The 27,896-nt window shown below is 42.9% G+C and overlaps 1 protein-coding gene across 3 annotated transcripts; it reads right to left on the bottom strand.

The window, feature by feature from the left end:
- Positions 1-2,833: 2,833 nt before the first annotated feature.
- LOC139063531 (zinc finger protein OZF-like) lies at positions 2,834-25,436 on the bottom strand. 3 transcript variants are annotated; one of them, XM_070545672.1, is made up of 3 exons: positions 25,250-25,436; positions 24,967-25,162; positions 2,834-4,169 (listed from the first exon to the last, which is right to left on the bottom strand). In XM_070545672.1, the coding sequence occupies exons 2-3, from the start codon at positions 25,160-25,162 to the stop codon at positions 2,980-2,982; spliced, it is 1,386 nt and encodes a 461-aa protein (XP_070401773.1). In that variant the 5' UTR covers positions 25,250-25,436; the 3' UTR covers positions 2,834-2,979. The 3 variants fall into 3 exon arrangements, with proteins under 3 accessions (XP_070401773.1, XP_070401774.1, XP_070401772.1); XM_070545673.1 differs by lacking the exon at positions 25,250-25,436 and adding an exon at positions 24,858-24,894 and having other exon boundaries at positions 24,967-25,145; XM_070545671.1 differs by having other exon boundaries at positions 24,967-25,367.
- Positions 25,437-27,896: the final 2,460 nt, after the last annotated feature.

Here is a 27,896-nt window from a genome sequence, read left to right as displayed (position 1 = left end):
TATCACCAGGTAGTGGTCAGTTGACAGCTCTGCCCCTCTCTTCAATTGAGTGTATAAGACATGAAGCCGCAGATCAGATGAAAAGACTACAAAGTCAATCATTGAACTGCGGCCTAAGATATCCTGGTGCCAAGCACATATATGGACACCTTTATGCTTGAAGATGGTGTTCGTTATGGACAATCCATGATATGCACAGAGGTCCAGTGACAAAAACACAGCTCAGATTCAGATCAGGGGGGCCATTCCTCCCAACCACATCTCTCCAAGTCTCACTGTCATTGCCCACATGAGCGTTAAAGTCCCCCCACACGAAGGCGGAGGGAGACTACACTCTTGTTCACTGGGGAAAACCCCCACATACAGGCACCAAAATGGGGTGCAACAAGTATGCCCACCCCTTCTTGCACCTCTCAGTGGGAGGAATTCCAGACTGGTAAAAAGTCCAACTTCTCTCGAGGAAACAGGTTCCATAGCCATGCATTGAGGTAAGTCCAATTACAGTGTGGCAAAAAAAGTATTTAGTCAGCCACCGATTTTGCAAGATCTCCCACTTAAAGTGATGACAGAGGTCAGTAATTTTCATCATAGGTACACTTCAACTGTGAGAGACAGAATGTGAAAAAAAATCCATGAATTCACATGGCAGGATTTTTAAAGAATTTATTTGTAAATCAGGGTGGAAAATAAGTATTTGGTCAATAACAAAAATTCAACTCAATACTTTGTAACATAACCTTTGTTGGCAATAACAGAGGTCAAACGATTACTATAGGTCTTTACCAGGTTTGCACACACAGCAGCTGGTATTTTGGCCCATTCTTCCATGCAGATCTTCTCGAGAGCAGTGATGTTTTGGGGCTGTCGCCGAGCAACACAGACTTTCAACTCCCTCCACAGATTTTCTATGGGGTTGAGGTCTGGAGACTGGCTAGGCCACTCCAGGATTTTCAAATGCTTCTTACGGAGCCACTCCTTTGTTGCCCGGGCGGTGAGTTTGGGATCATTGTCGTGTTGGAAGACCCAGCCACGTTTCATCTTCAAAGCTTTCACTGATGGAAGGAGGTTTTGGCTCAGAATCTCAAGATACATGGCCCCATTGATTTTTTCCTTAACACGGATCAGTCATCCTGTCCCCTTAGCAGAAAAACAGCCCCAAAGCATGATGTTCCCACCCCCACGCTTCACAGTAGGTATGGTGTTCTTGGGATGCAACTCAGTATTCTTCTTTCTCCAAACACGACAAGTTGAGTTTATACCAAAAAGTTCTACTTTGGTTTCATCTGACCACATGACATTCTCCCAATCCTCTGCTGTATCATCCATGTGCTCTCTGGCAAACTTCAGACGGGCCTGGACATGCACTGGCTTCAGCAGCGGAACACGTCTGGCACTGCAGGATTTGATTCCCTGCCGTTGTAGTGTGTTACTGATGGTGACCTTTGTTACTGTGGTCCCAGCTCTCTGCAGGTCATTCACCAGGTCCCCCCGTGTGGTTCTGGGATTCTTGCTCACCGTTCTTATGATCATTTTGACCCCACGGGATGAGATCTTGCGTGGAGCCCCAGATCGAGGGAGATTATCAGTGGTCTTGTATGTCTTCCATTTTCTGATAATTGCTCCCACAGTTGATTTTTTCACACCAAGCTGCTTGCCTATTGTAGATTCACTCTTCCCAGTCTGCTGCAGGTCTACAATTCTTTTTCTGGTGTCCTTCGAAAGCTCTTTGGCTTTGGCCATAGTGGAGTTTGGAGTCTGACTGTTTGAGGCTGTGGACAGGTGTCTTATACAGATAATGAGTTCAAACAGGTGCCATTAATACAGGTAACGAGTGGAGGACAGAAAAGCTTCTTAAAGAAGACGTTACAGGTCTGTGAGAGCCAGAGATTTTCCTTGTTTGAAGTGACCAAATACTTATTTTCCACCCTGATTTACAAATAAATTCTTTAAAAATCCTGCCATGTGAATTCATGGATTTTTTTTCACATTCTGTCTCTCACAGTTGAAGTGTACCTATGATGTAAATTACTGACCTCTGTCATCATTTTAAGTGGGAGAACTTGCACAATCGGTGGCTGACTAAATACTTTTTTGCCCCACTGTATATCTAGCCGGAACCTCTCAACCTCACCCACCAACTCAGGCTCTTTCCCCACCAGAGAGGTGACATTCCACGTACTGAGAGCTAGCTTTTGTAGTCGAGGATCAGACCGCCGTGGTCCCTGCCATCTGCTACCACTCGACACACAATGCACCCAAGTGACCCTCCCACAAGTGGTGAGCTCATGGAAAGGGGGACCCACGTCTCCCTCTTCGGGCTGTGCCCAGCCAGCTTCATGGGTAAAAGCCTGGCCACCAGCCGCTCGCCTACAAGCCCCAACTCCAGGCCTGGCTCCAGAGGGGGGCCCTGGTTAAAATCAGTTAACAGTTGTTAATTCAATTTTTTTTAATTATTATTATAATTGGTTACTCCAAATGTTTCATGCAGGCTGAACATGAAAATGGTTCCCTACACCCATCTTCTGCGTTAGACAGTAAAACAGCTGATCATGCGATCCAACTTCATTTATTGGCTTCCAGTTTTGGTCATTTTAATAAGGTTCTTAGGCTGCCGTCTCAGTCTCTGTATGGCACTGCCCCTCTATGTTCTTCTGATCTGTATTTATTAGTTGTCCCAAAGACAAAACAACACCAAAAAAGGGGTGATGGGGCCTTTTTGCTTCTTAGGTTGAGGCTGTGGAACCAATTGCAACTTGAGGTCAGTCAAGAACAAACTCTTGGGGGCTTTTAAAATCAAAAAAGAAATTTTCATTATTTAATTTTTATTGATTTTTCCCATTAGATTAAATTGTGGTTACAATTTGTTGAAAACAGCACTACGGACATTCATTTGATATAGGAAAGGGCTCTGTAAATAAAAGCTGACAATAATTACTCTCACATGAATATTGGTTCTCATAATTGTGAGTTCTAATGTCATCAGTCAAGCGACCACTCTGAGAGAAACATTTTAGTTCTCATGTGTTTAGTCAAGTCCCTTTTATCAGTGAAACATTTACCACAGGCTTCACATGAATATGGCTTCTTAACTGTACGAGTACACACGTGTCTATTCAAGTCACTACTTTGAGAACAACAATAACCACAAGTTTCACATGAATAAGGCTTGTTACCTGTGTGAGTTCTCATGTGTTTAGTCAAGTCACTACTTTTAGAACAACAATGACCGCAAGTTTGACATGAATATGGCTTCTCACCTGTGTGACTTCTTAAGTGAAGAGTCAAGTTACCACGCTGAGAGAAACCTCTACCACAAGTTTCACATGAATATGGTTTCTCACCTGTGTGCGTTGTCATATGTTTAGTTAAATTACCTCTCAGAGAGAAACGTTTACCACAATTATTACATGGATATGGTTTCTCACCTGTGTGAGTTCTCATGTGAAGAGTTAAGTGACTACACTGAGCGAAACCTTTACCACAAGTTTTACATGAATATGGCTTCTCACCTGTGTGACTTCTCATATGAATAGTCAAGGTACTACTCTGTGAAAAACATTTACCACAAGTTTCACATGTGAATAGCTTTTCACCTGTGTGAGATCTCATGTGTTTAATTAAGATGCCTCTCGAAGAGAAACATTTACCACAAGTTTGACATGAATATGGCTTTTCACCTCTGTGAGATCTCATGTGACGAGCCAAGGTACTATTGTGAGAGAAACATTTACCACAAGATTCACATGTGAACTGCTTCTCACCTGTTTGAGCTTTCTTGGGTTCTTCTAGTTTGGGACCATCTACACTGTCTCTATGATATATCATTTGTCTTTTATTTTCTATTAATTTGTCATCATTGTTGTTTGATTCTGAGTTTTCACTCCAGCATCCATCAAGATCTTGGTTGTCACCATCAGCAGAACTCTGACACAAGTGTTGGCGTCTGTCTGGTTCTGGTTTACACCAGTCTGTTTCTTCAGAAGGGGCAGACACCATGGAGGGAACATGCTCCTGTTTCAGAATGAATGGCCCTTCATGCTGATTGATGCAGAGTTCCTGCTGTTCCTCTTTCATTAGTAGAGGTTCTGGTTCCTTCTGGTCCCCCTGCTTACAGAGCTGCTGGCCAGTCACGACCTTCCCATCTTTCTGGATATGATGCAGTGGGACTTCTAGACAGAAAAATAGACCAAACATAATGCTGGTTCATGTGAGAATAAGAAAGATAATCATCACTTCAAGTTGTTTTGGAAAAATCATAAACCCTTAAATTGACAAATAAGCACACATAGTTCTAATTCAGAAATGAAAGCAGGCAGATATGTTGTCTGCTTGACCAGCTGTAGAGCTGGACAGTTTCAATAAGACTCAATGATTTCAATTCTCATTGACTGCGAGGAGGGACCATACAGGTACTTTTACACAAACAAACATTCAGATGTTTACATGCATCAGTCTCTTACTAAAATAGGACTGAGGGCCATCCGTCTTTGAAATTAATTACAGCTTTACCTTTACACAAACACATATCAGAATAACAAACTATTCTAAACAAGTCTCTGATTGTAGAACAATAACTGAAAATGTTTATGAAATATTTAAAGTTTTACACAAACTCAGTTTGTCTCTTTTAAATTGATTTGTGGGAGTATGTGAAAATGAAAAATGTGATTTTGAAAACAGCTTAAAGCCCTGAATTGTTTATTTATGTAAAGCAGAAACACTAAAGTAGGAACAAAGTTTGTCGACTGATTTCACCTCAGTTGGGTCAAAAAGCTGCAGAAATGAAACATTTAAAATGCAAACAGAGTCCAACAAGACTTTCCTGTGAATCTTTTATCAGTAAAACTAAATGAGCCCTGCAGGTGTTAATACTTATTCTGTGTGTAGCCCCCTGGGTTACACAGTTTACCTAAAACCCTTCAATGGAGTAAACCAGGTTTGACATTACTTTGTATCCACATGAACAGTGAGGTGCATGTATAATGTTAACTGTAACGTTGCCACTTAAGTTATGCAGTTTACATTGAGTATTTTTCAGTTGAGAACAGGCCTCAGATGAGAAATGTTTGTTTCCATTTATGTGTGTATTATTGTTTTGTTGATTGTTTAGTGTAAGGATGTTGGACTGAATTTAAAAAAAATGAAAGCTGTGTAGGAGCAATAGCAAGTTATGAACACTAGGGGGAGCTTTGGGGAAAGTTCGAGAAGAGGGAGAGAGCGGGAAGGAGAGAGAGAGACGGCGGGGGGTTGAGACGTTGGGACGAGTAGGACCTGGCTGCAGACATCAGCTGGTGTGTCGAGAACAAGATGGCGTGTCATTACTTTTACCGGAAAATCGACGAGCGAAAGACCTCGGCAGGAAGTTGGTCTTTTTTTGGCGGCCGCTACGTTGTTTTTGTTTCAACCATACTCGGCGGGTTTCAGTTGAGGAAAGGTAAGGGTAAGGATGATAGATAAAGAAAGAAGGATAAGGATGAAATTAACTAATTGTTGCAATCGTTCTTAGTTCTTAAATGTAGGCACTGTAGCTTTTAAAGCTTTACCAGAGAATTACTGCAAAGGCACCGTGTTTCATAGCTAATTGTATCAATATTAACACGCAGTCTTAAAACGAATGCAGGGAGATCACAAGCTAGCTAACACAAAAGATACATAAATAAAGCTATCAGCAATTGTAGCTTAGCTTTAACTTAGCTATTTGATTTTTCTGGTCTCCCTGTTTGTTAAAACAGTTAAAGTAATAATATTAACTTTATATATAATTTAGATATGATATAAAGACCACGATTTCTAATACTGACTTGACTGAAACGTTATTAATACCCTTTTTTAATTAAAAAGCGTAGATTTTCAGAGATTTGTAAGTGGTTTCAATCACTAGTTTTCATACGAGGCTAAAGTTAGCTTCCGATTCGGGAAATGGCTAAAGGGCTAATACACCCAATTTTTCTCTACTCTGACCATTTTTATTCTGCTCTAGCTCAAAACCTACAATACATACACTCTTCAAACCTATTTTAGATTATTCTGGGCTTGTAGGAATGCATAAAACATAGTTTGTGATTTGTGAAACCTTCCTCTGGTTTGTGAAACTTCAAAAAAGACAGATTTATCAATTTATTTTTCAGCATCTGGCCCACACTGGAACTGGTCCTGTGCACCCAGAAATAAAATGTATTTTCTGGACAAGCTTAGCTTTCAATCTCTCTAAATATTTTTCAGTTATTGTGTGTGGTGTGCTGGGTCATTCTACTGTGGTTGCACAAATCAGGTGTCCTGCAACAGGTACAATAACTTTGAAATAGTAGCCGCTTCTCTAATTAATGCCGCCCTCCTTCTGATTCTGTTTCAGAATAATCCTATCCTTATAAAAAATAGATATTTTTGTCGACTGACTGCTTTCATCGGGTTTGGTTTATATTAATATTACCGGATTTAAGCACATTTAGCTGCAAATCATTCAGGAGTTGCAGGCCTTAAATATAGATCTAAAATGAATATCGGACTTCTTCAAGTGACACTGACAAAACTCCTTACATGTGCTTGTATTCTTCATTTGCTAATAAGATGTATTTTTATCTAAATTACAGGACAATCGAGGCTTTGAAAAATGGAACCCAGGCAGTGATTTCAGATGGGGAAATCAAGGTAATGTTTAATTATAATAAATTAAGACTCTAAAATTGGACATAGGATAATGTAATCCCTTGTTTTCTGTGGTAATGTTGCTTATTTTTAACTCTTGTCTCTACTCAGACTCTGTATAAGGATCTCTGCAGCGGTAGAGTGAAGTCTGGCCTCATGTATCTGGCACAATCCAGGTGTCTCGCTTAAATTAAAGCAAAGACTAAAGCCACTGATGTTCCACTTTGCTGATGCACAGGTAAATGTATACTGACTTACAATAAGCTGCATCACATTTATTTATGTGGATGCATGGTCAGTGGGCCACCTGGGTCCGTTGTCTAATGCTGAGAGGAACGTTTTGTTCATTATTATGTTAATGTGTTTTATACGTTGACGAGCTGACAGCGGATTGGTTCATGCTCAGGAATAGATAAACTAATAAAGAAGAGAGAGTTCCAGTTTCTGGACTTGGTGTTTGATGTCCTTGTTCCAGAGGTACAACGCAGTCTTCAGCAGTTGTTGGTATAAAAGTTACTTTTCGACATTTGACAGTGTATGAAGTAATCCTTAACAGAGTTTGGTGGCAGGAGAATCTCGTCTCTGCTTTTTGCGGATGATGTGGTCCTCCTAGCTTCACCCAGCTCTGACCTTCAGCTCTTGCTGGATAGGTTCGCGGCCGAGTGTGAAGCAGCTGGGATGAGGGTCAGCACCTCCAAATCCATGGTTCTCGACCGGAAAAGGGTGGCTTGCCAACTCCGGGTCGGGGGAGAGGTCCTACCTCAAGTGGAGGAGTTTAAGTATCTCGGGGTCTTGTTCACGAGTGAGGGTAGGAAGGATCGGGAGATCGACAGGCGGATTGGTTCAGCGTCTGCAGTGATGCGGACGCTGAACCGATCTGTCGTGGTGAAGAGGGAGCTGAGCCAGAAAGCCAGGCTCTCGATTTACCGGTCGATCTACGTCCCAATCCTCACCTATGGTCATGAGCTTTGGGTAATGACCGAAAGAACGAGATTGCGGATACAAGCGGCCGAAATGAGTTTCCTCCGTAGGGTGGCCGGGCTCAGCCTTAGAGATAGGGTGAGGAGCTCGGACATTCGGGAGGGACTCGGAGTAGAACCGCTGCTCCTCTGGATCGAAAGGAGCCAGTTGAGGTGGTTTGGGCATCTGGTCAGGATGCCTCCTGGACGCCTCCCCAGGGAGGTGTTTTGGGCATGTCCTGCCGGCAGGAGGCCCCCGGGTCGACCCAGGACACGTTGGAGAGGTTACATCTCCAATCTGGTCCGGGAACGCCTTGGGGTCCTGCCGGAGGAGCTGGTGGAGGTGGCCGGGGAGAGGACGGTCTAGAGCTCCCTAGTTGGGATGCTGCCCCCACGACCTGGACCCGGACAAGCGGAGGAAGACGACGACGTTGAAGTAATCCTGCATGTTTTTCAGGTAACAATAAAAGTGTTGGAAAAATGGGAGGGGATGAATCGATATGCAGCTGAGAAAGCCATGCTTCAGCAAATTCATTTTTACCCAAAATAAAATGGTTGTGAAATCAAGTGTTTCTTTGGTTTTATTGTCTTTCACTCAAAATAAATACCAACTAGCTAAATAGTTATCAGCTGTAGTAGTTAAATTCTGTTGCAATGAGCTGCTGTGATACACAATAGGACAGTGTTATGGATATTTAATAACTAATTTTTGTTGCTGGTGAGAGAGGAGTGTTGCTGAAATGTTTTTCACTGCTTCTGGGAGTTCTGTACTTTAGCAATTGGTGTAGGTCAAAAGTTCATCTTGGGCTTAACAATAAAACTGAATATTTAGCCAGTACTATTTTGTTTGCACATTTTGAAAAGTCTTAGTTTAACGTGTTCTCATTTTATCCATATGTTTTTTAATTCACTTTACAGCCTTTTATTGTGACTGTGTATATATATATATATGTGTGTGTGTGTGTATATATATATATGTATATGTATGTATGTGCTACTGTCATAAAAAATTCCCTGTCTGAAGAACAAAGGGATTTAATATTCAATTTTCATGCAACGCAGGTAACGTTACTTAAGTTTGCCGGTCCAGATCTGAAGAGAAAAAAAAAATCCGAAATAAAAAGCTTTATCCGGTAAGTTTTGTTTTTTAAAAAACTACTTCCAGTGAAAGTAATGACTTCTGGTTAAGGTAATGACCCACTGTGTAATTTTTCTCTTAAATGTGTACAAATCGAAGAGAAAAACGACACGGTATGGTTTTGACAAATCCAAACTACTTTTGTGCTTTGTCAATAAAGCGTATTCAAGAAAAAAAAACTACTTCCGGCAAAGGTAATGACCCGAAAAAAAACTACTTCCGGCAAAGGTAATGACTTCCGGTGAAGGTAATGACACTTGTTTTTCCGGATGCGTCATTTCCTGTCACGGCAAGGACGCCAGCTGATGTCTGCAGCCAGATGCTCTTGGTTGGGACGGAGAAGCGGGTGAGAGGAGAGCGGAAGACAGCAGTGGAAGAAGCCCGGAGAGACCACCGAAACTTCAGAGCCGTAGCTGTGAACTACTTTTGAGTTCAGTAACAGAAACTACATCGGACCTAAAGACTGAAGAACGGTTAAAAAAAACCTGGCCGGCTTGGAGGAGTGGGGACGTTGCAGTTGAGGAGCCGTTAAATGATTTCAACGGTGCTGGCGGCTTTAACGAGCCATAAAGCTTCTACCTGGGATAAGAAGGGGCAGAGACAGGGAGCTGGTTGGAGCAGGAGACGCAAGGAGAGTCGGAGGAGTGGTGTGGGGAAGTTCGCTGAGGACGTCTGGATTCGGGTTTCGGACGGAGGATACAGACACCCGTCGGATCGCTGAGGACATCGGGTTTCGGACGGAGGATACAGACACCCGTCGGATCGCTGAGGACATCGGGTTTCGTGTCTGTGTTCAGGATGCCTGCTCTGCGAATCTGTCAGGGCATCTGAAGGAAAGGTTTCGCATGACACAAAATCACCGCACAGGCCTGCAACGGAAAAAAAACGCTACGGTACCGAACTTGGTGTGTGTGTGTGTGTGTGTGTGTGTGTGTGTGTGGGTGTGAGTGAGTGTGGGCCCACGGGTGGATTTAGATTGAACTTGGTATTGTTTTTTATTTATATTTTTTTGAGAAATGTATGGAGGTCGGTTAATGACCCATATTAGATATGTTCACTGAAAAAACTAACTGATTTGGTTATTTGATTCAAAGACATTTACAATTTTGGTAATTTGATTGCTTTCATGTTAACTGAACAGTTCATTCTAAGTGAGTTCTTTATTAAAGATTTTTTTTTTTTTTCATTTAGAAAGTTGTCTGGGCTTATTCTGGGTTAAGTGATAATGCTAATGTAAGGGTTTGAGAGCAGAAGGAAAAGATTACTTTAGGTGAACGGCTAGGTTTCTACCAGAAATCAACGAACCCAAGAAGACACCCCACCTGTTTTAGATTCTAGTGCAGTTACTAGACTGGGTAAGGGGGTGCTACATAAAAAATGGAGGCACCGCTGGGATAAAATTATTATTATATATATATATATATTTGCATAAAATAGCCTTATGCCCAGACGATCAGTACCTAGTGCCACTTTGGGTGACTGTTACAGAAGTTACTGAAGTTTAATTAGTTTTGTTCCTGAACATTACAGAAGACACTTTTGTGGTTTATTGTTTGTTATTCTTGTGAAATGACAATATGAGTCAGTTACTTAACTGGTGTAAAGGAGAGGGTATTAACCCCTCACATGCTGTTTTGCTTAAGGGTGTCCCTGAAGACACAGAAGTTAGTGTAATATGGGGCACCGTGCAGACCATTAAAGCTCTTGGACGTGTTAGAGTCAGAGGAAGAACATATGATCCTGTGTCTCAAAGTTTAACAGTTCTTTGTGAGTGCAGGGAAGCCGCAAAGACTGAAGCCATTCCTGCTGATGTTATGCCTGAAGGCAGTGATTCCCCTTGGCGAATCATTAGTCCAGTTGAAGTTGAAAAAGAGAGCCTTCAGCACGGAGAAGCTCCTTCACAAACACCAGACCCAGACACGAGCCAAAATTCGTTTTTCCAATCATCCAGTCCAGAGGCCATAATTAGAGCAGTAGGTGACATCTTACAGCTCACCTCTAAACCAACTAGTGACAGTAGCAGTTACAGACGACTCCGAACATTTTCGGGGGTGCTTCCCACACCGCTGGGAGAGGAACCTTTGGATAACTGGCTAGAGCAAGCAAGACTAATGATTGAAGAGTCAGACAAACCCGACAAAGAAAAGAAAATGAGAATAATGGAGAGTGTAAAAGGTCCTGCCATGGAGATTCTTCAGGCGGTGAGATTTAATAATCCAGACACAACTCCCACAGAATACCTAGATGTTATTGAAAACACGTTTGGCACAACAGAGACGGGAGAAGAGCTATACTTCGCTTTCAGAATGATGTGCCAGCATCCAACTGAGAAGCTATCAGAGTTTCTGAGAAGAATGGAAAGAATATTAAATAAAGTAGTTCAAAAAGGGGGTTTACCACTTGCCTCCAAAGACAAGGCACGCATTGACCAACTCATTAAAGGTGCCATCAGATCTGACATGATGATTTTAAGCTTGAGACTAAGAGAGAGAAAAATTGCCCCGCCAACATTCCTGCAGCTCTTGAATGAGATACGAGTGGAGGAGGAGCATGAGGCCTCCAGACGTAGGCTGAATCCCCCTAAATCTGTGCACGTCAAACGTACTGCTGCAGCTACAGAGATTGAGGCAACAGATCTTGGGGTGGAGGTTGAACGGCTGAGATCACAAGTGATTGAGCTCCAAGCTTTAGCCCAGTCCCAGCGTGCTTCTTCTGCACCTCCACCTGCAATTCAAGCAGAGACAGTTAACTCTGAAGAGGACGGGAGCCTACAAGCTTTTAAAAGAGAGGTTGTAAAACTTAGAAAACAAGTCTCAGCAATGTCAGTCAAGTCTACTGCAGCACCCCAAGAGCTTTTACCTCTCAAAGATACCTCTCCAACTCCTGGGGCGCCGAGGGCATCCATGCCCCGAGACCCCAAAGACATTTTTTGCTACCGTTGTGGGGAGGTTGGGCACATTTCCACTAAATGTACCTCACCCGAAAATTATCCGAAAGTTATTCAGAAGTTGATTCAGGCCCAGAGGAGGGGTAGAGCAGGCCCAGGATGCACAGATGGAAAAAATGTTAACGCCAATGTGAAAAGGAGTGCTGTGAAGCTACATGCCGATAATCTGCCTAAAGGTTTGGTAGGACCGCCCTCGACTGCTCATGTCAAAGTAGAGGGAAAACCCTGCACGGCTCTTCTAGACAGTGGCTCTCAGGTGACGATTGTTTTTGACAGCTGGTACACAGAACATTTATCACATGTTCCTTTAAATCCAGTGTCAGGATTAGCTATCTGGGGTCTAAGTGAGTCTGAAAGCAGTTACCCATATAAAGGTTATATTGAAGTAGACTTACAGGTGCTGGCCAGTAAATTAGAATATCATCAAAAGGTTGAAAATATTTCAGTAATTCCATTCAAAACGTGAAACTTGTACATTATATTCATGCAATGCACACAGACCAATGTATTCCCGATGTTTATTACGTTTAATTTTGATATTTATACAGGTGCTGGCCAGTAAATTAGAATATCATCAAAAGGTTGAAAATATTTCAGTAATTCCATTCAAAACGTGAAACTTGTACATTATATTCATGCAATGCACACAGACCAATGTATTTCCGATGTTTATTACGTTTAATTTTGATATTTATAGGTGACAACCAATGAAAACATCAAATCTGGTATCTCAGAAAATTAGAATATTCTAAAGGCCAATGAAAAAATGTTTGTTTCTCTAATGTTGGCCAACTGAAAAGAATGAACATGAAAAGAATGTGCATGTATAGCACTCAATACTTAGTCGGGGCTCCTTTTGCCTCAATAACTGCAGTAATGCGGCGTGGCATGGACTCGATCAGTCTGTGGCACTGCTCAGGTGTTATGAGAGCCCAGGTTGCTCTGATAGTCGTCTTCAGCTCCTCTGCATTGTTGGGTCTAGCGTATTGCATCCTCCGCTTCACAATACCCCATAGATTTTCTATGGGGTTAAGGTCAGGCGAGTTTGCTGGCCAATCAAGGACAGGGATACCATGGTCCTTGAACCAGGTGCTGGTGGTTTTGGCACTGTGTGCAGGTGCCAAGTCCTGTTGAAAGGTGAAGTCTGCATCCCCATAAAGTTGGTCAGCAGCAGGAAGCATGAAGTGCTCTAAAACTTCCTGGTAGACGGCTGCATTGACCCTGGACCTCAGGAAACAGAGTGGGCCAACACCGGCAGATGACATGGCACCCCACACCATCACTGACGGTGGAAACTTTACACTGGACCTCATGCAACGTGGATTCTGTGCTTCTCCGCTCTTCCTCCAGACTCTGGGTCCTTGATTTCCAAAGGAAATGCAGAACTTGCTTTCATCAGAAAACATAACTTTGGACCACTCAGCATCAGTCCAGTCCTTTTTGTCCTTGGCCCAGGCGAGACGCTTCTTGCGCTGTTTCATGTTCAAGAGTGGCTTGACACACGGAATGCGACACCTGAATCCCATGTCTTTCATGAGTCTCCTCGTGGTGGTTCTTGAAGCGCTGACTCCAGCTGCAGTCCACTCTTTGTGGATCTCCCCCACATTTTTGAATGGGTTTGTCGTCACAATTCTCTGCAGGGTGCGGTTATCCCTAGAGCTTGTACACTTTTTTCTACCACATTTTTTCCGTCCCTTCGCCTGTCTGTTAATGTGCTTGGACACAGAGCTCTGCGAACAGCCAGCTTCTTTAGCAATCACCTTTTGTGTCTTGCCCTCCTTGTGCAAGGTGTCAATGATTGTCTTTTGGACAGCTGTTAAGTCAGAAGTCTTCCCCATGATTGTGGTGCCTTCAAAACAAGACTGAGGGACCTTTTAAAGGCCTTTGCAGGTGTTTTGAGTAAATCAGCTGATTAGAGTGGCAGCAGGTGTCTTCTATATTCAGCCTTTTCAGAATATTCTAATTTTTTGAGATACCAAATTTGGAGTTTTCATTAGTTGTCACTTATGAATATCAAATTTAAATGTAATGAACATTGGAAATACATTGGTCTGTGTGCATTGCATGAATATAATGTACAAGTTTCACGTTTTGAATGGAATTACTGAAATATTTTCAACCTTTTGATGATATTCTAATTTACTGGCCAGCACCTGTAGGTGACAACCAATGAAAACATCAAATCTGGTATCTCAGAAAATTAGAATATTCTAAAGGCCAATGAAAAAATGTTTGTTTCTCTAATGTTGGCCAACTGAAAAGAATGAACATGAAAAGAATGTGCATGTATAGCACTCAATACTTAGTCGGGGCTCCTTTTGCCTCAATAACTGCAGTAATGCGGCGTGGCATGGACTCGATCAGTCTGTGGCACTGCTCAGGTGTTATGAGAGCCCAGGTTGCTCTGATAGTCGTCTTCAGCTCCTCTGCATTGTTGGGTCTAGCGTATTGCATCCTCCGCTTCACAATACCCCATAGATTTTCTATGGGGTTAAGGTCAGGCGAGTTTGCTGGCCAATCAAGGACAGGGATACCATGGTCCTTGAACCAGGTGCTGGTGGTTTTGGCACTGTGTGCAGGTGCCAAGTCCTGTTGAAAGGTGAAGTCTGCATCCCCATAAAGTTGGTCAGCAGCAGGAAGCATGAAGTGCTCTAAAACTTCCTGGTAGACGGCTGCATTGACCCTGGACCTCAGGAAACAGAGTGGGCCAACACCGGCAGATGACATGGCACCCCACACCATCACTGACGGTGGAAACTTTACACTGGACCTCATGCAACGTGGATTCTGTGCTTCTCCGCTCTTCCTCCAGACTCTGGGTCCTTGATTTCCAAAGGAAATGCAGAACTTGCTTTCATCAGAAAACATAACTTTGGACCACTCAGCATCAGTCCAGTCCTTTTTGTCCTTGGCCCAGGCGAGACGCTTCTTGCGCTGTTTCTTGTTCAAGAGTGGCTTGACACACGGAATGCGACACCTGAATCCCATGTCTTTCATGAGTCTCCTCGTGGTGGTTCTTGAAGCGCTGACTCCAGCTGCAGTCCACTCTTTGTGGATCTCCCCCACATTTTTGAATGGGTTTGTCGTCACAATTCTCTGCAGGGTGCGGTTATCCCTAGAGCTTGTACACTTTTTTCTACCACATTTTTTCCGTCCCTTCGCCTGTCTGTTAATGTGCTTGGACACAGAGCTCTGCGAACAGCCAGCTTCTTTAGCAATCACCTTTTGTGTCTTGCCCTCCTTGTGCAAGGTGTCAATGATTGTCTTTTGGACAGCTGTTAAGTCAGAAGTCTTCCCCATGATTGTGGTGCCTTCAAAACAAGACTGAGGGACCTTTTAAAGGCCTTTGCAGGTGTTTTGAGTAAATCAGCTGATTAGAGTGGCAGCAGGTGTCTTCTATATTCAGCCTTTTCAGAATATTCTAATTTTTTGAGATACCAAATTTGGAGTTTTCATTAGTTGTCACTTATGAATATCAAATTTAAATGTAATGAACATTGGAAATACATTGGTCTGTGTGCATTGCATGAATATAATGTACAAGTTTCACGTTTTGAATGGAATTACTGAAATATTTTCAACCTTTTGATGATATTCTAATTTACTGGCCAGCACCTGTAGAGTTCTCAGAGGAGACACAAAATAAGGTGAAATCTGTTCCGGTTCTTGCCTTAGTATGCCCTGATCCTCGTTGCTCAGACACAATGCCAATCCTCATTGGTACTAATGTTAACAAAGTCTGGTCCCTCCCTTTGAACCGAAAGGCAGCCACCTCCGACAATGTCTATGCTGCACGAGTGGGTGTGACAGATCAGGAACTTAATGTAGATCCCAAGCCTAAAAACTCAGTTCACAGCAGCAGTGCAGTGGCTGATGTTAAATGGACAGGGCCTGGGCCCCTGATTATTCCCGCTGGCGGTGAGCATATAGCGGTTTGCAAAGTCTTAGAACAAAAGAGACTAGGAGACAGCATTCTCATCTCCGAGCGTGCGGCCTCATATGCTCTTCCACCAAGTTTGTTTGTGCAGCCAACAGTGTTATTCTCCAATATGTTGGACAGAGAGAGATTTCTGGTTTTATTGCGAAATGAGTCACTAAAAGACACTGCCATTCCCATCGGCACAGTAGTAGCACATCTTCATGTAGCTGACACAGTGACTGAGATCCCAAATATAAAGACACACAGTCACAAAAAACTTGATCCATCCCTATTTGATTTTGGAGACTCTCCAATCCCTTTTGAGTGGAAGCAGAGACTGAAAGAAAAACTGTTGGAGCGATCCCATGTGTTTTCAACAGTGGAGTGGGACGTGGGGTTAGCCTATGGAGTGGAACACCACATTCGACTCACCAACGACACCCCGTTCAGAGAGCGGTCAAGGCGCATAGCACCAGCAGATGTTGAGGACCTTCGTCGTCATCTTCAGGGACTCCTTGCTGCAGGGATAATCAAAGAATCCAGAAGTCCTTATGCGTCACCCATTGTCTTGGCACGAAAGAAAAGTGGACAGCTACGAATGTGCATTGACTACCGGACACTCAACCGCAGAACTATTCCAGATCAGTATACAGTTCCCCGCATTGATGATGCTCTGGAATGTTTGTCTGGAAGCAAGTGGTTCTCGGTTTTAGATTTAAGAAGTGGATATTACCAGATCCCAATGGCAGAGGAGGATAAAGAGAAAACCGCATTCATATGTCCATTGGGGTTTTTTCAGTTTGAGAGGATGCCTCAGGGGATCACTGGTGCTCCTTCAACATTCCAACGCCTCATGGAAAGGGCAGTTGGGGATATGAATATGCTAGAAGTGATTGTATATTTGGATGACCTGATTGTTTTTGGGAGCACCTTAGAGGAGCATGAAAAGCGACTTCTCAAAGTCATTGACCGATTAGGAGAAACAGGACTAAAACTGTCACTTGATAAATGCCAGTTTTGCAGACCCCAGGTGAAATATGTTGGACATGTGATTTCTGAAGAAGGCATTGCTACCGATCCAAGCAAAGTGAAGGCAGTCGCTAACTGGAAACAACCCACTGATCTCCGATCACTGCAGTCCTTTTTAGGATTTTGTGGGTATTATCGACGCTTCATAAAAAACTATTCAATCATTGTTAGACCACTTACAGAGCTGTGTAAAGGATATCCGCCAACCCAAAAGAAATGTAAGGCAGGAAAGACTTCATCAAAACCCTACTACAAAGTAACTGAAACGTTTGGAGATAGGTGGGACCAGAGTTGCACTGAGACTTTCCGTCAGATCCTTAAATGCCTCACCAATGCCCCTGTTTTGGCTTTTGCCGACCCTTCAAAACCCTACGTGTTACATGTTGATGCAAGTTTGCATGGCTTGGGGGCGGTACTCAACCAGGAGCATCCTGAGGGATTAAGACCAGTCGCTTTTGGCAGTAGAAAGCTCAGTGCGTCTGAGAAGAACTATCCAGTACACCAGTTAGAGTTCCTGGCACTCAAGTGGGCCGTCGTGGATAAATTCCACGACTATCTGTATGGAGCCGAATTTGTTGTGAGAACAGACAACAACCCTTTAACATACATCCTTACTACCGCTAAACTGAATGCCACAGGTCACCGCTGGCTGGCAGCCCTTTCCACTTATAACTTTACCTTGCAGTATCGACCAGGCTCTAGCAACATTGATGCTGATGCATTGTCACGCCACCCTATTTCTGATGATGAAACTGAGTTTAGGAGTCTTCCCCCTGACAGTGTTAAAGCCCTCTGTAAGCAAGTAGCCAGAGATGAGTCTACTGAGTCCCTTAGCTATGCAGAAGCTCTGGGGGTTTCCCCCACTGGCATACCAGAATGCTATGCTTTTCCAACCCGTCTAGATCTGGGCTGCTTGATTCAACTGAGCAGATCAGATCTCCGCAAAGCTCAAGACCAAGATCCCATGATTGCACCTGTTAAGAAGGCATTGAGTGGTGAAACTGTATTTTCACCTGAGAAGTGTGCTGACAGGGGGTCACTTCTCCTGCATAGAGAGGCAAATAAGCTAGTCATGAGGGAGGGATTGCTCTATAGACAGGTTGAAAAACCAGCGGGGACAGAAGTGTTTCAGTTTGTTCTGCCAAGAGAACATGTTCCCATGGTGCTTAAATCTCTCCATGATGAATCAGGCCACCTTGGAGTGGAAAAGACTGTTGAGCTGATTCGCAATCGATTTTACTGGCCTAAGATGGGGTCAGAGGTCGAACAGTATGTGAAAACTTGTGGCCGATGTATCACACGTAAAGCACTGCCCCAGCGAGCAGCTCCGTTACATCAGATTACCAGCAGCGGGCCATTAGATTTAGTGTGTATTGACTTTTTGTCTTTAGAACCTGATTCTCAAGGGTATGCAAATATCCTTGTAGTGACTGATCATTTTACAAGGTATGCCCAGGCATTTCCTGCCAAAGACCAACAGGCAACCACCGTTGCCAAGATTCTATGTGAGCGTTTCTTCATTCATTATGGTCTTCCCGCACGGATACATTCCGATCAAGGACGTGATTTTGAAAGCAAGCTCATCCATGATCTTCTGAGGATGTTGGGGATCCGAAAGTCGAGAACATCCCCTTATCATCCTCAGGGAGATCCTCAGCCTGAATGAAAGATTTAACCGAACATTGTTGTCCATGCTGGGGACTCTTGACCCAAAACAGAAACAGCAATGGAGTCAAAACATCAGTCAGTTGGTGCATGCCTATAATTGCACCCAAAACGATGCGACTGGATACTCACCTTACCTCCTGATGTTCGGGAGGGAGGCCCGCCTGCCGGTGGACATTTGTTTTGGAGTATCAGAGGAAAGCGGGAAAGCAGTAAGTTACCCCCAGTATGTCTCAAAGCTAAGGAGGAATCTGGAACAAGCTTATCGTCTAGCTAAAGACGCAGCTGACAAGAATCATCAAAGAAACAAAAAGGCACATGACAAACATGTGACAGAGCAAGTCTTAGAAGCTGGAGATTGGGTGCTTCTAAGGAACTTTGGGGTCACTGGTAGACACAAGTTGAGAGAGAGGTGGAGGACAGTGCCATACGTTGTAATGGACAAGATGCCTAACTTGCCTGTTTACCGGGTAAAACCTGAAAGGGGGCCTGGAGGAGAAAAAACAGTACATCGAAATCATTTGTTGCCCATTGGCCATCTTGTCAGGTTTACAGCTGGGGATGTTGAGCTCGAACAGGTGCAGAGACCTGTCACCAGGAGTAGACGACAGCAGTTGGAGCCTGTCAAACCTTCTTGTTATGCAGATATTGTTGTGTCATCTGATTCAGAGTTTGAGGTGGTACCCATGCCAGCTTCAAGACAAGTGAATCTAAGAGACATTCTGGGGCCATCAGGGTTGAGGACTAGAGAAAAGTCTTTAGTCCATGAGAGAACTCGGGTTTCCTCACTCCCCAAGGACTTGGACAATGCTGAAGTAAGTCCAGGTTTACCTCTAAGGGATCCCCTACCCTGTCCAGATCTAGATTTAGAAGGGGAAGAAGGAAGCAGTGGGGATGTAGTTTGCAGAGCCGATGAGGTCCCTGCAGAGCGTTCTAGGCAAGTGATAAAACCGGTCATTAGGCTGAGTTACGATGAACTGGGACAGCCATCAGACCAGCCTGTAAAAGCTTTCAGTTGTGGAGTTCTAGTTGGCAGTGTAACTTACCAGGACTCAAGAAAGTTGTCTTGTCCTACTCTATGGTGCCACCCTATGGCATTATGTCGTAACTGTGTTGGGTTAGACTTAGCTGGGCCTACTACTCTTATTTGGGTCATATAACCTCATTATTTGATGGGGACATCAAATGTTTTAGAAGGGGGAGGGTGTAGCCCCCTGGGTTACACAGTTTACCTAAAACCCTTCAATGGAGTAAACCAGGTTTGACATTACTTTGTATCCACATGAACAGTGAGGTGCATGTATAATGTTAACTGTAACGTTGCCACTTAAGTTATGCAGTTTACATTGAGTATTTTTCAGTTGAGAACAGGCCTCAGATGAGAAATGTTTGTTTCCATTTATGTGTGTATTATTGTTTTGTTGATTGTTTAGTCTAAGGATGTTGGACATAATTTAAAAAAAATGAAAGCTGTGTAGGAGCAATAGCAAGTTATGAACACTAGGGGGAGCTTTGGGGAAAGTTCGAGAAGAGGGAGAGAGCGGGAAGGAGAGAGAGAGACGGCGGGGGGTTGAGACGTTGGGACGGAGAAGCGGGTGAGAGGAGAGCGGAAGACAGCAGTGGAAGAAGCCCGGAGAGACCACCGAAACTTCAGAGCCGTAGCTGTGAACTACTTTTGAGTTCAGTAACAGAAACTACATCGGACCTAAAGACTGAAGAACGGTTAAAAAAAAAACCTGGCCGGCTTGGAGGAGTGGGGACGTTGCAGTTGAGGAGCCGTTAAATGATTTCAACGGTGCTGGTGGCTTTAACGAGCCATAAAGCTTCTACCTGGGATAAGAAGGGGCAGAGACAGGGAGCTGGTTGGAGCAGGAGACGCAAGGAGAGTCGGAGGAGTGGTGTGGGGAAGTTCGCTGAGGACATCTGGATTCGGGTTTCGGACGGAGGATACAGACACCCGTCGGATCGCTGAGGACATCGGGTTTCGGACGGAGGATACAGACACCCGTCGGATCGCTGAGGACATCGGGTTTCGTGTCTGTGTTCAGGATGCCTGCTCTGCGAATCTGTCAGGGCATCTGAAGGAAAGGTTTCGCATGACACAAAATCACCGCACAGGCCTGCAACGGAAAAAAAACGCTACGGTACCGAACTTGGTGTGTGTGTGTGTGTGTGTGGGTGTGAGTGAGTGTGGGCCCACGGGTGGATTTAGATTGAACTTGGTATTGTTTTTTATTTATATTTTTTTGAGAAATGTATGGAGGTCGGTTAATGACCCATATTAGATATGTTCACTGAAAAAACTAACTGATTTGGTTATTTGATTCAAAGACATTTACAATTTTGGTAATTTGATTGCTTTCATGTTAACTGAACAGTTCCTTCATTCTAAGTGAGTTCTTTATTAAAGATTTTTTTTTTCATTTAGAAAGTTGTCTGGGCTTATTCTGGGTTAAGTGATAATGCTAATGTAAGGGTTTGAGAGCAGAAGGAAAAGATTACTTTACCTTAGGTGAACGGCTAGGTTTCTACCAGAAATCAACGAACCCAAGAAGACACCCCACCTGTTTTAGATTCTAGTGCAGTTACTAGACTGGGTAAGGGGGTGCTACATGTGTAAATTGATCTGTGGTTTCCAGCTCATATCCAGTAATCTGTGTTGATGATCGTCCCCTTCCTTGAACTGGACAATGACATTTTTCAAACATAAGCAGCAACTGACAAACTATCAGAAACTGACCTGAAGACATTTTTACTGCAGTAAATGCAATGCTGGATGTGTTATTGGGATTGTATTAATATAATGTTAGAAAACTTCTTGGTCCCACACTCCAATAGAATAATTTAGAGTTTGTACAGGTGCTTGAAATCATTAAAAATGCTTGAATTTCAATAATGTGCTTGATTTCTGTAGTAAGAACATGCTTGTTAATCTAAGATCAACCAGAGTAGTTTGATGAAAAAACTCAATTTGTTATTTTATTAACGTCAAAAACTAGAGAGCGATCATTTAGCCTTTAATAAACACGGTTCAGACAACCTCGCTGCCGCTCGAGAGGGTCAGCTCCTTTCTTTAACACCAGTGTGTGAACAGCTGGCTCCAACTAATAAAGGGACCAGCCACTGGACCAGTGGCGTCCTCTGGCATCGCTATGAAGCAGACCTACTTTAAGCATTAAGCTGGTTCTGCTAGTCGTGTGCCAGAGACCTGCATTGGGACTGGGATCCAGTGGGTCCTTCTGCGATAAAATTAAAGTATCATTCCTGAGTATTCCTTTTATCCGATGGCACCATCTAGTGGCTGACAGGCACATCACACAAATAGTCAGTCGATCAGTTTTCTTTAGGGATGCACCGATGGATCGGCATTTGATCGTAATCAGCCGATAGCGCCTCTATCGGTTTTGATCGGAATTTTCAAAATAGATCAAAGCAAACCGATCAGGTAGGGTTGTCACGGTAACCAGTGTAGCGCTAAACCCCGGTAAAAAAAAAAAAAAAGTTGACAATAATAACCGTCTTGTTTTTAAAAAACTATATTATCTTGGTGGGTTTACCGTGGCTGCGGTGTAGGCGCGGTGACCCTTACCAGCCACCGTATCATCTGCAGAAGTTGCCGGCGGCACATACACGCTTTGTTTACAACAAAACTTTCTTGAAGCTAAAGCTGAAATAATGGTCAAAGGAGGAGACGGCAGCGCTCAGGAGGACATTTATTATCCCTCAAAGAAGACAAAGTCGGAAGTACGGGCATATTTTAGATATTTGAAGAATGCCGAGGGAGTTTATAGAAGACGGGCGGCTATCCTGTTTGCAGCACGAGCAGAAAAAGTGTCTGTGAAAGGCAGCAACGCTTCAAATCTCATGACACATCTGCGTGACCATCACCCACAACTCTACAGTCAACGCAAGGCAAGTTAACATTAGCGTTTTAGCTCAAATGCGTGATCCGAGGATTTGGGTTGAGGGAGAATGCAATGAGTCGCTATATAAAGCAGCCGCAGCGCCGCTACCTGCATATAAACTTTGTCACAGACACCGCCATGTTGAAATGACGCTATGCATTACGGGGCTCCCAGGGGCAGATAAGAGTTGGTCTCTCTCTGAGAATAATTATGAATTCAACAATGATTACTGCCTGATGACATTTTCCCACATCTGCAAAGCTCACTGGAAGGACATAAACCGAGGACAATATTTTCCTGATATACGGATTGCTCAAGTAAGGGTAAAAAAAAGTATCTGATTAGAAGGCTACTTGAGTACTGAGTATCATCTGATCTAATATTTTTAAATGATGACATCATACAGACATAAAATACGAAGTTATGGGCAAATATTGGTATTTTAAAGACTAAAGGGGAAAAATGTAAACAAATAAACAACATAATTACAAAATAACACATTTTAGACAAAATTTAGACACAAACTGAGGATGATATTTCCTGACATACAGGGTTTATTTAATTGTGTGAAAATGTAGCACGTTTAAAAAAAATACCGCGATAATACCGAAAACCGTGGTAATTTTGGTCACAATAACCGTGAGGTTAAATTTTCACACCGTGACAACCCTAATACAGACCATTTTAGATTAGGTTACATTTCCTTTATTCCCAGATTATGTAGTTTGTAGCACTCATTATAATGTTGTAGAAAATTTCTGGCCAATCCACGTGATCGGTATCGGTGATCGGTATCGGTGATCAGCATTCTTTGATATCGGTATCGGTGATCGGCAGCAAAAAACCTGATCGGTGCATCCCTAGTTTTCTTAAGATGGCGACTTCACGTTTCTTATTTATGAATATGCTTCTGTAGCTGACAAACAGAGCTAATACACTCTATTTTACAAGTATTCTCATGTTATTTTGTGTTTTCATGTATTTATATTTTAAACAATTACTTGTCCATGAAAAGTACATCAACTCATCATCAGCCGAGGCACGTCCTTAAATTTGAATCGCGTAAGCGGTAACCTACCGCTTTTGATTAGTTCTGGTCGGCGCTCAGTTTCCTATTGCATGGAGCTCTGCGGGGCAGGGGGCGTGCTTAGCAAATAAATAAAATAAAAGACGCACTGCTTAGATTATATCACAGTACAAGATAAGATAATCACTTTTACAGATTTCTGATAAATCATACATAGTTTCTGAAAGGGGAAAACTCCAGAAAGCTACTTTAATACTAAAATCAAGACAGGACTAGAGCAGGTGTACCAAGCTGCTCTCTCACTCACAAACTTTGTTTCCAAAACATCTCCCGAATTCGCAAAAGTTTTGGCTGCATCTTGTGAAAGTAGACGGCAACAAAGCTAAAGATTAACGATGCTGTCCAGACTTTCACATCCCACTGTATTTCTAACTTTCTGTATTCATGTCATTTCCTCAGTTTAGCTGCCAAAAATCATCACTCATTGAAAAGAAATGTGCTTCAGTGTTAATTTTATTGGCAAAATATTTTGTTTTTTCTATGGGACTAATGAATTTCTGCAGATGAAAATGAAACTAAAATTAAAAATGATTACTTCTATAAAAACTAAATTATGACAAATATTGATCAACATTTTCATCGACCAATAAAAGACGAAAAAAAATTGACAGCAACAAAAACGAATCAAAAACTAGAACAAAGGAACAGACAAAAGAACAAACCAGCAAATGAAACGGGCTGGACTAGACGAGAAAAGAACCAATCAGGGTCAGGAGACGGACGCTGTTTAAACAAGCTAGCGGTAACGGTTGAATGATTTATGTCTAAAATTAATTGTGACGATCTGAAAAGTATTTGCTTGGTGAGTAAGGCTGGACAATAATTCAACAACAATGTTTATCGATCAATAGACATCTGGTGCTAAAATTGGACCAATAAAAACTTCAATAAAAAGTTTCCTTTTTCCATTATAGCCTATCCTGTAGCTCCATATTAGAATCAATACTTAAACCTAACCAAGACAGACCCAAGCGTGCTCCCTCACCAAGCCCTCCCCTCTCAAACCCAAACAAACAGCAGTGTGGCGATACTGTCATTCTTACAATTCTGACAAAAAACAACAGCAGTTTGCAAATTTGCACAATCCTCTGGAGGTCTCTTCCTGTTAAAGTGGAGTTTTCCCCTCCACTGTCGCTGCATGCTTGCTTAGTATGAGGGTTGCTGTAAAGACACTGACACCAGTCAGGGACTCAATGCAACCTGCTGGGTTCCTTATATAGGAAACGTTTTACTGATTGGCTTAATGAACTGACCTGTATTGGAATGTTTACTGTGTGAAGTGCCTTGAGACGACTCTTGTCGTGATTTGTCGCTATATAAATAAACTGAAATGAATTGTTATTGTTGGTACACCATGACGCCAGATGTTGGACCTTGTTTTTTTAATCTGTCTCATTATCAATGGTGATGAGTCAGAGCACTGTAGTGTCATCGGTGAACTTGACTGTGAGATTGGAGGGGAAAGAGGAGGAGCAGTTACGGGTGAACAAGGGTGCAGAGCAGGAGAGTCAGCACACCCCCCTTGTCCCAGATACTATTTGAAAGAAGAAGAGAGAGACCTACCTGTGTGAGTCCTCATTTAATGAGTCAAGTTACTAATCTGAGAGAAACACATGTTTCACATGAATATGGATTATCACCTGTGTGAATGTGAACTGTTTAGTCTAGTTACCTTTCAGAGGTTCTGGTTTACAGCAGTCCGTTTCTACAGGAGGAGCAGTCACCATGAAAGGAACATTTTCCTGCTTCAGAATGAACGGCCCTTCATGTTGACTGATGCAAACTTCCTGCTGTTCCTCTTTCATCAGTAGAGGTTCTGGTTCCTTGTGGTCCAAACTGGAGGTGGTTCCGATTCCGTAGGAGTTCATCTGTGAATCCAAAAGGGTTTAAATAAAGGCAACTGGCCTTATTTCGCTTCTTGATTACGTGACAGTTCTCATTCAAGGAGCTTTTACTCAGTTCATCTGTGGTTTCCAGCTCTTATCCGGTTGTCTGCGCTGACGATCCCTTCGTTGAACTTACTAGCGGCTTATTCTGATTTTGTGAATATTTCTTTAGCAGCTAGTCGCTTACTGACAAACTCTGTCAGCGTTGATAGAGACTTCTAAAGCAGAGATTCAAATGTTCACCTCACAAACCAAAACATCAACGAGCTAACTTGCCTAAGTGTCCTCTCTTCTTGTTTTTTGTTGGCAGTCGGCAAAACAATGCAGTGGTGCATTACCGCCATCTACTGGCGAGGAGTGATATGGAACGTCAGGAATAAACAACAACCCAGATTAACCCTCACATTTTGTTCATTTTTGAAAGTCTCGTCCTGTTTCTAAACCATCAGTCACAGATAACACCCTCAGTGACTGCTCCTTGACCTTAGAAGCTTGCTGCTGATTTTCTAATGACTTTACACACAACTTAAGAGGGAGGAAATGGGATATTTATTTTGCAAAAATAAAAATATCACTTTGAACAAAGTATGACAGTTTGAATAAGACCATTTTAACTTTGACTACATTCTTGCATGTTCTTTTATGTCAAATTTCCAAAATGTGATAATGAAAAGGCATAATGTCATCAGTTGGAGGGCACAAGGTTACGCACCAAAGCTGCATGCACTGCAGCATGGTGGTTGTACAGGCGTATCTGGCTGCAGATGTTGGTCATTTTCACTTCTATCTCCTCTATAATTCTCACAGAGAGCACACAGCATGTGATCAACATGGACTAAACTCTCTCATGGCTGCAGTTGTTGCATTTATGAAGACATCGCCATCTTCCTTTATGTCTGCCGAAAGCATTTTCAACCACCACTCTTGCTTTGCTTATTTTTAAGTTGAACATATGTTGGTTTGTGAGGTCATCATTGTCTGGAAAGGGCTTCACGAGTAAGCTTGTCAGAGGATAAGCAACGTCTCCGATGATGTAGTCAACATCTTGTCTTTCGATGCTCCTGTAATGCTGTGAAAACACCCTCTCTCCTCCCAGTCCTGACAAATAAAACTCTGGCATCATATAAGCTTCCAGGTTGCCCTGTGTATACATTCCAAAACAAACCTCTTCTGTCAACAACTGCCTTTGAAATATTAGGATACATCCCTTTCGGTTGAAAATCTCAGTGTGGTACTCCTGGGGTGCTAAAATAGGAATAAGTGAACCATCAACAGTCCCCACACATTGTGACCCCACCCCCCACCCACCCCATCTCTACTCGAAGTATTGAGACAGTTCTTGTAGTTTTTCTGCATTGCAAGCAAACTGTATTTTTGTTTTGGAGTAAGACCTTACCGATGGAGGCCCATTAGGGTCAAAAATCCCTGGGAGCACAACCTCCAGGGCAGGGTGTTTCTCAATGTCAAGGAACCTTGCCTTGATGTCTTGGTCCCACCCTGGTTGCCTAGGAGATACATCATCAGAAACCGCCAAGCATGTTCCAATGTTCATGTTCTACTGACGCGTCTGTTCTCTGTTTGTTAGCCGTTTAGCTAGCTGTGCAAGGATACACGAAAGGTGCCTTGTAGCCTGGAAATTTCTCTGGATACACTGCACTATTTTCAAAAGGACAGCAGATCAGGAGCCAGCAGCTACTTTGCAGAAACATTTCTAGTTTAAATGTAACTCAACTAATCAGGCTGATATCTAAAAATGTTTTTTTATCCAAACAGTTATCCATGGTTGGTTAGTTGCTTAGTAGTTGCAGCTTTGGTGGCTAGTGGGTAGCAACTCAATTACAAATTTAAATTCACAATATATACACACACAATTTAAAAAGTAAAAGGCTCGTTACGTATGTACAGTCAGGTCCATAAATATTGGGACATTGACACAATGCTAACATGTTTGGCTCTATACACCACCACAATGGATATCAAATGAAACAAACGAGATGTGCTTTAACTGCAGACTGTCAGCTTGTATTTGAGGGTATGTACATCCAAATCAGGTGAACGGTGTAGGAATTACAACAGTTTGCATATATGCCTCCCACTTGTTAACGGACCAAAAGTAATGGGACAATTGGCTTCTCAGCTGTTCCATGGCCAGGTGTGTGTTATTCCCTCATTATCCCAATTACAATGAGCAGATAAAAGGTCCAGAGTTCATTTCAAGTGTGCCATTTACATTTGGAATCTGTTGCTGTCAACTGTCAAGTTGAGATCCAAAGAGCTGTCACTATCAGTGAAGCAAGCCATCATTAGGCTGAAAAAACAAAAGAAACCTATCAGAGAGACAGCAAAAACATTAGGCGTGGCCAAAACAACAGTTTGGAACTTTTGGAAAAGAATAAACGCACTGGTGAGCTCAGCAACACCAAAAGACCCGGAAGACCACGGAAAACAACTGTGGTGGATGACCGAAGAATCCTCTCCCTGGTGGTGAAGAAAACACCCTTCACAACAGTTGGCCAGACCAAAAACACTTTCCAGGAGGGAGGTGTATCTGTGTCAAAGTCAACAATCAAGAGAAGACTCCACCAGTGTGAATACAGAGGGTTCACCACAAGATGTAAACCATTGGTGAGCCCCCAAAACAGGAAGGCCAGATTAGAGTTTGCCAAACAACATCTTAAGGAACTGCTCATGACCCTAAGCATACCACCTCATCAGT

Source organism: Nothobranchius furzeri, chromosome 16 (assembly GCF_043380555.1).
Source record: "Nothobranchius furzeri strain GRZ-AD chromosome 16, NfurGRZ-RIMD1, whole genome shotgun sequence".
NCBI classification, from domain to species: Eukaryota; Metazoa; Chordata; class Actinopteri; order Cyprinodontiformes; family Nothobranchiidae; genus Nothobranchius; species Nothobranchius furzeri.
The sequence above is the reverse complement of the archived record's forward strand: the minus strand, read 5'-3'. Positions and strand labels throughout refer to the sequence as shown.

What these genes read in the sequence shown, in the direction of transcription:
- LOC139063531 (XM_070545672.1), bottom strand. Translation starts at nt 25,162, where the DNA reads ATGAACTCCTACGGAATCGGAACCACCTCCAGTTTGGACCACAAGGAA. An exon ending in TAAACCAGAACCTCTGAAAG is followed by an intron (nt 4,170 to 24,966) that starts GTAACTAGACTA and finishes TTTTCTGTCTAG; the next exon opens with AAGTCCCACTGCATCATATC.